At 47.6% G+C, this 13472-nt stretch overlaps 2 protein-coding genes across 4 annotated transcripts in view; both read left to right on the top strand.

Moving 5' to 3' along the window:
• GDPD5 (glycerophosphodiester phosphodiesterase domain containing 5) overlaps nucleotides 1-13472 on the top strand; it is a 364359-nt gene that overhangs the window by 172805 nt on the left and 178082 nt on the right. The gene's annotated exons all lie outside the window — the stretch shown is intronic.
• On the top strand, nucleotides 2396-13095 carry KLHL35 (kelch like family member 35). 2 transcript variants are annotated; one of them, XM_052699323.1, is made up of 7 exons: nucleotides 2396-2556; nucleotides 3699-4589; nucleotides 7012-7196; nucleotides 7733-7851; nucleotides 8254-8442; nucleotides 8968-9156; nucleotides 9692-13095. In XM_052699323.1, exons 2-7 carry the CDS (start codon nucleotides 3700-3702, stop codon nucleotides 9878-9880), a joined length of 1761 nt encoding a protein of 586 aa, XP_052555283.1. In that variant the 5' UTR covers nucleotides 2396-2556; nucleotide 3699; the 3' UTR covers nucleotides 9881-13095. The 2 variants fall into 2 exon arrangements, with proteins under 2 accessions (XP_052555283.1, XP_052555282.1); XM_052699322.1 differs by having other exon boundaries at nucleotides 3695-4589.

The raw sequence follows: 13472 nt of genomic DNA, 5'->3' as shown, positions 1-13472 counted from the left end.
AGGTTATAGAGGTATAGAATGGTTTGGGTTAGAAAGGTCCTGGAAGGTCACGGAAGCATGGAATGGTTGGGTTGGAAGGTCCTGGAAGGTTATAGAGAAACCATTTGTTTTTCCTCCTAAGCTTCTTGTGTTTTTTTCCCTCCCCTCTTCCTGGAATCTGTTTCTGTTCCAGTCTGTCCTCCTCGTCTTCTTCATTCTTCTGCTTTGGTCTCTTTTTCTGGATGCCAGTGACTGTCTTTCACTGCCACTAAGTGGATGAGGGTAGGAAGAGTCTCCTGACTCTCTGTAGCCAGATGAAAGCCCTGGGCATTGCTGCCAGGAGCATGCAGACTGCAGTCCTGGGTAGGATGCACTTCCATCCATTGGGTGTGTAATGGCGAGACCAATGGGTACAACCCATACCTGAACCAAGGTTCAGGTTGGATATTTGAGACAATTTCTTCTCCAAAGAGCAGTCAGGCACTGGAATGGGCTGCCCAGGGACTGCGGTGGGTCACCATCCCTGGAGGTGCTCCAGAACCAAGGGGATGTGGCACCAAGGGATGTGGGCAGTGGGCATGGTGGGCTGCAGTTGAGTTGGGGTTGGGGATCTGAATGGTCTTTTCCAACCTTCTTGATTCTTTGATGCTGTGCTCAGGTCCTAGTGATCACTCTCCCTATGACCTCCATCACCTGATTTATCCAAAGCTCTCTTTCCTTTCCTCTTTTCTACTTGATTTCTTTTTACCTTAACTGCACCCCTTCCCCTTCCTATTTCTTTCTCCTTCTGACACAATTACTCTGCTATTCATTTCAGTCCTCATTCACAGAGAGTTTTTTTTCCACAGTTCCTGTTACAAACATTTATTTCCCTTTTGCATCTTGTTAATGCATGTGGTCTTGTGCCTGTAGACCACATGCCATGGGTTGATTATCTTTCATGTGAAAAAAATATTTTACAGTGGAATAAGGCACCCAGCTCACTGCTTCTGGTGTCTGCATCTACCCTGGGAGGAGACCCAGAGCACTGGGAGGAGACCCAGGGCACTGGGAGCAAATGAGAGGATGAACTCTTGCCCCTGCACAGTGTTCTTCCTCCAATGCTGCCTATTAGGCACCCCAATGTCCTTTTCCAGACCTCTGGGGTATTTAATGCCCTCAGTTTCATGCAATTTGACCATAAACATGGGCTGTACCCCAGCCTTCACGCAGTGACAGCCCTGCTGGGACACGGTGACATCACAGGAACAGATCCAGGGTTAAGCACAGTACAGGTTGCCTGTGAAAATGTGCTCATAGATGGCCTGGCACGAACACAGGGTCAGCTGCAACCCAGAAAATCTTCCCTTCACAGTCATTTGGTGCATTTGTAACAACTTACCAACAGGCTGCACGCCTCGCTGGAAGCTGGGGTTTGCTTTCGGGTTGGTTGGCAAGGTGTCAATAGCTTTGAAACTTCAGTGAAGGGTTTCCTGTACTCAGGAGATCTGTTTGTCCCAAAGGGAAGGATCGGTGCTGCGCTGCTCATTGTCCTGATGACCCTCTCCACCCACCCATCCTGGATGGAGCCCAGCAGAGCCAACTCAACTGGGGATGGAAGGTCCTAAGACCAAATTCCCCAGCCCTCTGAGCCCACGGCAGAGGCTGGGAAACCACAGTCCTTTCCAGGTCGCTGCCAATTCATATGCAAATGTTGGCAATGAGCTGGATGCCAGCTTGTGCCCTGCATCCCCACTGATGGGAGAGGAGCAGAAGGGATCCAGCTGGAAAACACAGTGGTGGTGCTCCAAGGAAAGACGACTTTACTGAGATAGCAACAGGCAGGGTTGGTCGTTCTTTGCATTTCTGCTTAGAATGAAATAATACAAAGTGATGCTGGACAAGGGAATGGGCTGCATTTCATCAAGGGTTTTGGCAATCTTGAGGCTGCTGGTTACTTCATGGATCCAACTCAGGGCTGCTTTGTTCCCTACTATGAGCTTCAGCCAGCAGGGGATTGAGTTGGAAGGGAGGCTGCTGAGAGCCACATGGGGCAAACCTTCCTGTCTGTCCTTGTGGATCTAATTACCTAATTATCACGCATTAACGAGGGGCACCGTGTCTTCTGCCTGACCCAATCTATCTGTGTTACGGGTGCCTATTTTGCTCGCAGAGCTGTATTTTATTTATTGGATTTAGTGTGGTTTCCAGCGAGCTGGAGTCTCTATCAAATAAATTATTCCACTTGGACCCCAATTTGCTCTCCAGATGGCTCATCCCTCATAAGCTGTCCTGGTGTGCTCTGTTTTCCCCCGATCCTCGGTGAGTTTCCCCTAGCTCCTCCCAGACTGGCTGTTATTGACAGCTGCATGGCTAATGCCCTGTAGCGGAGAAACAAAAGCAGATTTCTCCCCCACCTCTTCAGCAGAGAGCATAAAGGCGATGCTTTTGTGCTTCCCCAAGCATTGCCAGAGACAGGCTGAGCGTGCTTAGTGAAGGGGACTCATCTCTGCACAGAGCCCCAGTGTGGATGGGAGATCTCCGCGAGGGAGGCTGTGTTCATTAGGTCCCACCTGGAGGACTCAACCTTCGGGCCAGGTAATGTTGAGATTCTTGTGCTAACAGCTGGGAGACTTCTCCCTACAAATACAGAGTTTAGCAGTATTGGGATGGAGGGAGTGATGCAGAAAGGAGTGTGTGTGGGTAAGGGCAATGGGAGAATCCCACTCTCTTCTCAGAGTTGGTATCATGGGTAGATGAGCAGGGGTGTGAGCTGGGGAAAGAACTTTGGGTTTATCCAGGGGAGGTCTCTCTTTGTAAGCTTACTGTCACCAGGGGTTTGGGCATTCACATAGATCAGGGTGAGAAATGATGAAATGGGAACGTTTGTCTTCTTTGGCTGGAGCTGCGTGTGCCAGCAAAACGCAGAGTTCACCATGCTGCCTTTGTTGTAACTTCTCTAAATCACTTTGAGCTGACAGCATTCCCCTTCTGCAGCCTGAGCACTTCTCAGTGCTATTTGGGATGTCTGGAGCCTCCACCCTTTCCCCCAGGGTTGCTTAGGGATTTATGTAGGGCTCTTTGCTCCGCCTCACTGCTCCTCAGGTCTCTGCAATACCCCCATGGCAGGAGTAGGATTGCCCTCACTGGCATCCCACCTGAATGCTTGGTGCTGTGCTCTTAAAAAAGAACTGTTGGCATTGCAATGCCTCTTATTTAACACTCAGCTGATAGAGCAGTTGGGCAAGCAGGGGGAGACCTAAGTTCAGTTCCTCCCAGGACTTGTGTCTGTGCAGCAGCAACTGGTTGGGATGGGTTCTTGGGAAGAAGTGGTGCACCATGGATGGTTTGAATTTGGCTGGGTGGGGAAATTAGCTTAACGGGAGCTTTGAGATGTTAAAAAGAAAGAAAACAGTGTGTAAGTTGTTAATAAAGCACAGCTTGGGTAAGGCAACTGTCTTATAAAGAATCATCTAAAAGCAGAAGAGTTTGGTATGCCAGGATGGGATTGCGTTGGGAATATCCTAGAGGCCACATCTGGGTTTTGTTTTTGAGAAAATGTTGGTTATGGAGGATGAGCTCCTCTGGATGAGGGTAAAATCTGTCTAAGATGTTGGCTGGAATCTGTACTGCCTGATGTCATCAAGAAAGATACAGAAATCACAGTGCTGTTGGACGCTGTGGTCAGATATTTTAATTAACGTTCTGATCTGTCATCTCAATCACTGCTTCCCAGCCAGGATGCATCGAATGATGAAAGAAGAATCAAGCTACAGGACAAGCAGCCTGGAAAATGCAACGCGCGACACGAGCAAAGAGCAGCTGCATGTGAAGCTCTGCAATGGGTCCTGCCATGCTGAGCAAATCCTACAGACACTGAACGCCTACCGGCGTGGTGGCATCTTCACAGATGTGGTGTTGTTAATTGATGGACAAGAATTCCCCTGCCACCGTGCAACTTTGTCAGCCAACAGCACTTATTTCCGGGCGATGTTTGGTGGCAATCTCAAGGAAAGCCATCAGAATATCATCAACATCCAGAAGATTTCTGCTTCCACCATGTCTCTCCTTCTTGACTATATGTATGGGGGGAACATTGTCATTCAGGAAGACAATGTTGAAGGCATCTTGGAACTGTCTGACTTGCTGCAGATCTCCAAGCTTAGGGATGCTTGTATCAGCTTTCTTGAAGGCCAGCTTCACCCCTGCAATTGTTTAGGCATCATGAAGTTTGCCGATTCGTTCTCCATCACTTCCCTGACAGAAAAAAGCAAGAGGTTCATGCTGGAGTGTTTCGTGGAGGTGTCGTGCCATGAAGAGTTCCTAGAGATGGGTGTGAAGGAACTGGTTGAGTATTTGTCTGATGAGCAGCTGGTGGTTCCCAAGGAGGAGGTGGTCTTTGAAGCAGTCATGCGCTGGGTACGACACGACGTACCTGCCCGGAAAGGAGCCTTGAAGGATCTCCTTGAGCATGTACGTCTGCCACTGCTCAACCCCACCTACTTCCTGGAGAAGGTGGAAATGGATGGGCTCATCCAGGACTCAAAGGAGTGCATCCCTCTGCTGCACGAAGCCCGCAAGTATTACATCCTTGGGAATGAGGTCAGCTCTTTGAGATCGAGGCCCAGAAGGTAAAACGCAATGTCATCTTCCCTAGACCTGCATGGTCCAAGTTCTTGTATCTTAAAGCTTGGATGGTGTTCTTTGATTCTTATCAGAGTAACGTGAAGGTTGGAAAAGTCCTCCAAGATAATCTAGCCCAACCATCAGCCCATCCTCACCGTGCCCACTAAACCATTGCGACTCGTAGTAACAGTTCTAAACAATTTTATTATTTATAATAACCATTTTAAACTAAAAGGGGGATTTATGTCAGATACAAGGAGGAAATTTGGAAAGGGTCCAGAGGAGGGCGACTGAGATGATCAGGGGGCTGGAGCACCTCCCCTATGAGGACAGGCTGAGGGAGTTGGGCTTGTTCAGCCTGGAGAAGAGAAGCTGCGGGGTGACCTCAGTGCAGCCTATCAATACCTGAAGGGAACCTACAGCCAGGAGGGGAGTAAACTCTTCAAAAGGGCTGACAACAGCAGGACGAGGGGAAATGGATCCAAGTTGAGGGAGGGAAGATTTAGGTTGGATGTTAGGGGGAAGTTCTTCACAAGGAGAGTGGTTGGGACCTGGAACGGGCTGCCCAGGGAGGTTGTGGATGCCCCGTCCTTGGCCGTGTTCAAGGCCAGGTTGGACGGGGTCCTGGGCAACCTGATCTGAATGTGGATGTTTGGTGGCCCTGCTGGGCAGGGGGGTTGGAACTACATGATCCTTGAGGTCCCTTCCAACCCGGGTGATTCTGTGATTCTGTGAAATTACTTCCCCAGAGCTGGTGAGGCCCCAGCACTGTTGCCCAAAGCTGTGGTGCTCAATCCCTGGAGGTGTCCAAGGCCATCGATGGGAGCCCTGAGCAACTTCATCTGGTGGCAGACACCCAGCCCATGGCAGGGGTTGGGGTTGAGTGGGCTTTAAGGTCTTTTCCAATCCAACCATTCTATGATTACTTTTTTTTTTGTCTTTTACTTCACTTTAGCCTTCTAGCTATCAGCATGCTGCCTAGCTCAAAGGCATAGCTGCTGGGACAGTAATTAATGTTCAGGAAAAAAAGGGAGTTGCAGTCCAAGTAGCTACCTAGGCACCCCAAATTCTTTCTTTTGTACCTGCGATTTATTGATTGACACGAAGATAAAGAAGTTCCAACCCAGGCAGCTAGCAGAATGAAATGGAAAATACAAAGGAAAACCAATTTCTGGGGGTGGGTATGCATGGGAATATGCACCTTTCTGTGATTTTGACATATGGATTTTCTAGACTTAGACAGACATATTGTAAGCCTCTGTTACTCCTTCATGGTGATGCTGGTACATTCAGCACGTGCTTGGTAAGCACTCCAATGAACAACTCCATTGAGAGCACCTCTGCTCTAGGATGGGTTGCTGTATCAAGCCAGGTGGTTTGTAAGGCTTTCTGTGCTTCTCTAGAGGAGAATGATGGCTGTGGGGACAAATTCTTGTGTTCTTCTGCACTTTCGACCATGGAATCCAGCTTACTTTTGCCTCTTAGTGGAGCAGCTTGGGTAGAAGAATGGGGATGTGGAATCGTTGAATAGTTAAGGTTGGGAAGACCACTGCAGTCATCTAGTCCAGCCATCAGCCCATGCCTGTGACTGCTCTAAACCACGTTGCATGACATGAGCCTGTTTGGTTTTTTGGGTTTTTTTTTAAACCTCCAGGGATGGTTTAAGCCCTTTCAGTCTGATGTGAGGCTTGGACTTGTTTTCTCTGTGCTGATTGTGACAACAGGCTGCTACACAAATAACTGCTCAATAGCAGTCTGTGGTGCCCTCTCCAAGTGCACAGATTAAATTCACTGGGAATAAATCCCACTCCCAGCATTCCCATTTTAACTCCCCTTCTTTTACAGTTTAGGTCTAAAGTGAACTCTCAGGCTGCACAAATGGAGAAAGAGCTGGGGATGGTACCAAGCCTTTCAAATCCCATTCTTCCCTCTTCCTTCCTCTCCTCTCTCCTCCTGCAGGGCTGCTCCTCTCTTGCCACCTACTTCTTGGCAAGACTTTCCTGCCCAGCCGTCTGTCTCGTCTGCTCTCTGCTGTTAGGGCTGGAGAGAATGAGATTTCCTGGAAACGCTTCTCTCTCCAGGCAGAGAGCATGTTGCAGGCTGGCTGCCAGGAGCAGCTTTCCATGCTTGCAGCCGTGTTAGGCTTTATTGTGCAGGAAGGGACAGGGTGAGGGGCAGTAGGCAATCTCACAAAGGACTTCCAAAGGTCGCTCTCAATTTTCTTTCCCTACAAAGTTTGGACCCTTTCCCACTCAAGCTGAGAGATTTGAATGGGCAGATAAGAAGGAAGGTGCATGGGCAAAATGATTTGCCTAGAAAACTGGTAGTTGGTGACAGAAAGGAGCTTTTCCTACCTGCTGGGATGTGCTGCCAGTATCCTAAATGGGACTGGGACTTAGGGACTTACCCATGCCTTTTATGGTCTAGGTTCATGGAGCTGGCAGAAGTTATCATCATCATTGGGGGCTGTGATAAGAAAGGCCTTCTGAAGCTGCCCTTCACTGATCTCTATCACCCAAAGAGCAGGCAGTGGACGGCCCTCTCCAGTGTGCCTGGCTACACCAAGTCAGAGTTTGCTGCTTGCACGCTGAAGAATGATGTCTACATATCAGGTGAGGTGTCCTGGGACAGCTGTAGTCCCCACCTGGAGCTCAGTTCAGAGAGCTGCTCCTGGGGTCGATTCACTGGGACTCATTGACGTGCATCTCAGCTCCAGAACAAAGTCACTTCTTGGTGAAGTTTACCCTGGATTTTGTTGTCCCAAGAAACGCTTTTAGCCTTCTGGGGAAGATGGCACTTTTGGAAAAACTTTCCTTCTTGCTTATCTGGGTTTCCATCCTCTTGCAGTGGAGTGAGTTGGTTTTGATGTGCACTTCCAGGGTTTCCTATCACATCACCATCTGCCCATCCTTGATTTAAAATACAAAGCCTATAGAAGAGCTCCTTAGAAGGGATGGAGTTGTGTAATAAGTGCCTTGAAATTCAGAGGGCATCATCCTTGGGAAGCTGAGTTTACGTGAGAGTAACCCAACAGCCACATTCTGGCCTAGGTTGTTCTGCTGCATGGAGGACCCATACAAAATAGCAGTGTGCCAGGGTGATGGGTCTGTCTGAGATTGTGCCAGCCCTCCATTCCTCTGTTTTTAAGGGGGACACATCAGCAGCAATGATGTTTGGGTGCTGAGCTCCCAGCTGAATGTCTGGATCAAGGTTGCTTGTCTGCAGAAAGGCCGATGGAGGCACAAAATGGCAACGCTTCAGGGCAAGGTAGGTTTTGAAACAAGCCCATTTGGAACAGTCTTCCCTTTTTCCCAATTCCCAGTGCAATGAGACATTGTCAGAGCTTGTTTGTTATCTCAGTCATTTAGATACCAGGACATAATCATGTTACTATTAGCTCTGGCTAATGTTTTTTTTTGCTGCCTGAATATGAACCTGCATCAAAGATCTATCATGGGGTGCCGAGAGACTTCTGCAAGATGACTGTGTTGAGGCTTTGGGTGAAAACTATGCAGTGTAGGGTGTTTCAAACCCTGACATATGATGGATTTAACAAGAGAACATCACTGTGGCTGGACAAGTGTCAGCTCTAGTACTCTGTGATAGTGTATAGCCCTGCTGGTGAGTACAGGAGATTCTCACTGGTTTGCTTTGCTCTTTCTGGGGCAGATCTACGCTGTGGGAGGTTTTGATGGTTTCTACCGCCTCTCCAGTGTGGAGTGCTATGACACCTTCTCCAACAGCTGGTCCACCTTGGCTCCACTGCCACAAGCAGTGAGCTCGGCAGCCGTGGTCTCCTGCCTGAACAAGCTCTACGTGCTGGGTGGTGCTGTGGATGACACTGCTAACACTGACAAGGTATGGGTGGTGCAAGGGGGTGAGGATGGCTGGGAGGTGGAAACACGACTAAGAGATGCAAAATAAGCCCGTGGGAAGTTTCAGCTCAGCTTTGGTCTGCTTTCAGGTACTGTGCTTCAATGGAAAGGATCACAGAAAGGCCAGCAAGGAACATGAAGAATAGGAGACTTAAAATATATATTATAATAATAATGGTTTTACCAAGGAAGGTGATGCCTGAGCTGCACTGAGAGCAGACAGGGGCTCCCAGCTCAATACCAGAATATGTAACCATGTACTGTGTTGATTAGGACCAGCTGGTAATCTGTCTGTGAGAGCTGAAGGCATAGACCCTCAAAAGAATTGCCCATGACCCCAGCCAGCTGATGAAGGAATGTCCCTTTGATCATTGCACTGGCCTATGAGTGTTGAAGTTCCCATCTCTGTTTCTGGACCAATTTTCTTTTATTTCTAGTGGATATTATCTCCATCCAAGCAAAGAGATGAGATAAATTTATGTTCCCATAGCTGCGTTTCTCCTTCCAGGTCCAATGCTATGATCCAGAAGACAACAAGTGGACTCTCTTGTCTCCCACTCCTTTCTACCAGAGGTGCATCAGTGCCGTCTGTTTGGACAACATCATTTATGTTGTAGGTGGGCTCCTCAGTAAAATCTTCAGCTATGATCCAAGGAAAGACAGCTGGCGAGAAGTGGCTGCCCTCCCTGGCCCTCTGGTAAGAGAAAGACTTAGGAATCCTAGAATTGTTAAGGAGGGAAAGGCCAATAAGGTCACAAGGTCATCCAGTTCCAACCATCAACCCATACCTATGACCACTCCAGGCCATGTCACCCAGTGTGACATCTGCCCTTCCCTTGAACACCTCCAGGGACTCCACCACCTCTCTGGACAGCCTGCTTCAGTGCCTGTGAAGAAATTTTCCCTAATATTCATATAAGAACTTTTCCTAATATGAGGAGAGAAGCTCTGAGCCTTCTCTCTCCATGGAATAAAGGTACCCATCTGCATTTTGCTGAGATTAAATGTGAAGGAAGTATACTGGGGAGCTGACATTTGGCTTGAGGTTCTTCAAGTGCCTGTAACAATAAAACCGAAGTACCTCAAGAGCCGTACCCTACTCATCCTGCTTATTTCCCCCATGCAGGACAGGTGAGGGCTGAGCCCATAGCAGTCATGCACTCCTGCTCAATCCCACCGCCCAAAGCTGTGGGGCCATCCTTCATCTTTCAGCCTTTCCTTCTGCTTTCCAGGAGAGCTGCGGCCTGACGGTGTGCGGAGGGAAGATTTACATCCTGGGTGGCCGAGATGAGAATGGAGAAGGCACAGACAAAGCATTCACTTTTGACCCTGTAACGGGGAGCGTGGAGCAGCAGCCCCCGCTGCAGCGCTGTACCAGCTACCATGGCTGTGTCACCATCCTGCAGCACATGAACAGATGACGGTGGGGCTTTGGCAGCACCTTTCTCCTATCCAGATCCTCCCCTTGAGTCAGTGGCTACATTTGTGGACAGACAGCAGTCTCTCTGCGGGGAAGGGCAACATAAGGCACTGAAGATGTGCTCCCACCAGGCCCTGATCAACCTGTGTTTTGGTTTGTTTGTTTTTTTTCCAGGTCTGATGATGCCAATGGTTTTGACGCTGAGAGGTGAGAGGATGAAAGTGCTGGGCTGTATGAAAACTGCATTGCAGACCTTGCCACCTCCAGATTTAAGCAGGGTTGCGACCCCTGGAACTGCTGAGTTTGACTTCTTTTAGGTTTCCCTGAATCGTAGAATGGTTTGAGTTGAAAGGAACCCCTGAAGGCCATCTGGTCCCACCACCTGCAATGAACGGGGGCACCCACAGCTCCATCAGCGCTCAGAGCCCTGTCCTCACTGCCCGTATTGTAAAATAACTTATTCTTACATCTTACAACTTATTCTTACATGGATGTAGATCATGATTTTCTGTACTGTTGGTACAAGGGCAATTATTTGCTTCTGTCTGACACCCAGGGCTGTTACAGACACAATTACATTTACAGGATCCAATTCTTCAGCTCTCAGATATCGATGCATTTAGCTCCATAGAGCCCTGTGTCAACCCATGCTTGCCCAAACAGTCGTTGATGCCCGTGAGCAGTTAGTTCTACTACAGTGGACAGCTGAGTTTGAGATCTCAGCTGATATCCCAGGAAAACTTCTCTGCTAAATCCCTGAAAGCTTGGTTAAATAGGCCACACTCTGAGTCCATTCTGCATATACTGCAGGGTCTATCTCCTGAAAGCACAGGGCACTGTCTCTTCTATGTGTTTCAAGATTAGTCTCGCTGAGACTTTGTCACTGAGGAGAAAGTGAATCATGTAGCCAAGAGGTGGTTCTTCAGAGAGCAGTGGGAGGCAAGTTAGAATGTGTAGAAGTTTTGTTTTTTTTTTAATTAAAAAACAAAAACCAACATCCTGAAGTGTGATACCCACAGAACTGCATCTGGCTCCTTTTGGCTTTGAAGGATGCTGACAACTAGGGAAATAAACTCAATATTCAACAGATTTGACAGAGTGCCTCTGGGAGCCTAATGTGCAGCTTGTCTCAGGGCACATCTTCAGTAGCACCACCTGTGCTGCTCCAGGGTTTTGACCTCAGGTCCGGAAGTGAACCTGTTTGATTTAGTAGAGTAGCCATAGCCTGTGGTATGTCTTAGTCCATGGCTGGAACTGATATTTTCTGATGAGTCTGTGTATCACAGAATGGCCTGGGCTGCAGAGGAGCACAGCGCTCATCCAGCTCCAAGCCCTGCTGTGTGCAGGTCGCCAACCAGCAGCCCAGGCTGCCCAGAGCCACATCCAGCCTGGCCTTGAATGCCTGCAGGGATGGGGTATCCACAGCCTCCTTGGGCAACCTGTTCCAATGCTTCACCACCCTCAGTGCAGGCATTCATGTTGTTCAATTAGGTCCTGAAGTGTTACCAAATGTAGGGTGGGATCTCTTAAAAATGCTCATTATTTATACATTCACCTCTCTGCACCTCGCTTTCCTCTTTCCACTGATGACCTCTTCCTGAAGTAGATGAGAATCCTGCTGTTGGCCCAGATTCTCCTCTTTTCAGAATCTTCTAATGATCTTAAGCCGCCTCTTATTGCCTCCCTCCCCCATATGGATGGATTTTCTTTGGTGCTCTTTAATATCTCTGTCTTCTGTGAGTGCTGAGATGTTCACCTCTTCTTCGTGATGTTATCAGGATGACCTGAAAAACATGGCAAGAAGTTCCTGCTGAAGACCCCAAATTGGCTGTTAGCTAGATGTGCTGTTCTCTCCTTTTCATTAGGAAACCTGTGCTTTTCCATTGTTGGAGCAGTGTGTTTCCTTGCACAAAATGTACCAAATGCTGCTTATAATCTGAAAGGCCTTGGTGGCCATTTTGTTTATGAAGGCACACTATGCATTCTCAGCCTCAAATTTTCCTGAGGGCCTGTGCACAGTATGATGTGTCCTTCAAGCAATATAAAGGAGATGTAATGGTGGCAAAGGTTACTTGAAGTTTTTAAGAGACATGTGGATGTTTAAGAAGATGGTGTAGAGGTGGGCTTGCAGTGGTGGTTGGATGGTTGGGCCTTGGGGATCTTGAAGGTCTTTCCAACCTAAATGATTCTATGATTCCTCCAAGGAGAGAAGACAAAATCCAAGCTGGCAAAGGGCAATTTAATTTGCAATCAAATTGCATCCACAGTTATGTTTATAATGCAAATGGTCACTTCAGAAGAAACTGTCACTTTTCATTGGTATAAATTAAATTAGTGTGGAAGAAAGTATAAAGTATCAACTCATGTTATGGCAGACTTCATGAACAGAGAGCCCTTTGTTCTCCTGTAGCCTAGTGTTCTGAGGACCACAGATCGCAGCCCATCTCCCCATAGAAATAAAAAAAAAGCTCTTACTGTTCCCTGTGCCTCCAGCATTTCAGTCTTTTGGACATCTCTGATTTACCCTCATCTTGTGTCTGGTTGAAGAGGTTCTCAATTCTCCGAAGGGCTGGCTGTACTTGGGAAACCACTGAGGATGCTTCAAGAAAAACAGAGCACCCCAACCTTGCAAAAGCATTGAGTGTCATGGCTTTTTGTGTTCTGTAGCTATGTTTGGGGGGGAACCAATGTGGTGGCATAAACGTTTGGACTTTTCCTAGTCTTACAATGGGTTTTCTCTTTAAGCATCTGACATGAAAGCTGTGCTAAAGAGGATTCAGGATGTGGGGTGGTGGTTGGTTTGGTTTGGTTTGGTTGTGGATGCTATTTTTGTTTGGGTTTTTTCTTAAGTGGAAATTTTCAGGAATTTGTGGTTTCACACCAATAAAGTTCAGTGAGGAAAACCTTAACGCCGCTGTTCTTCTTGCACGTTCTTTCTACAGTCTTCCCTGATCTCCCTCATTCTTCTAGGAGTCTCTTGCTGTACTTCACCCCTTAGTCCTGTAGAAATGAGCTCTCTCAGAAGAGTAGACCTTCTGGTCAGTTTTCCCATGTGCTTTTGACATGTGTGGTGTGTTGCAGCAGTAACACGTGGTGAACGTTGTGGTGTAGGTACTAAACCATTTGCCTTGTTCTTGGTTGTGATATTCATATTGCTGCTGAAATGTGTTTGTATTTTGTAAGGGCTCTGAACTGTGGGCATGCAGGGGAGGGAGAGGGAATAAATTTTACTTGTTTTTCTCAGAAATAAATGTTTTTCTTGACTCCAAGGTGATTTTGCTGCAGGAATTTCATTTGTGAATATTACTTGAAATATTACCTGAAATCTTTGTGTTTCACTTCGCTCTTTTTGATTTTCCTGCTGCTTGTCTCAGCAGTTGTATTATTTTGGGTATATTTATATCTTGGAGGGGAGCCAGAGGGAAGAAAAAGGTTTTGTGAACAAATTGCATGGATGATATAGGCAAGAAGATCTGCAGGAACTGATAGCATTTGTCCATAACACACATGGGCAGAAGAATAAGAAGAAGACGACAGAGGCTGGACTGTTTAGTAGCCTTGGATACCTCATTTTTAAAAAAAATGCCTTTTTC

Source organism: Tympanuchus pallidicinctus, unplaced genomic scaffold (genome assembly GCF_026119805.1).
Source record: "Tympanuchus pallidicinctus isolate F22 unplaced genomic scaffold, pur_lepc_1.0 scaffold36, whole genome shotgun sequence".
Taxonomy (NCBI): Eukaryota; Metazoa; Chordata; class Aves; order Galliformes; family Phasianidae; genus Tympanuchus; species Tympanuchus pallidicinctus.
Note: the sequence above shows the minus strand (reverse complement) of the source record. Positions and strands in the feature narration are given on the sequence as shown.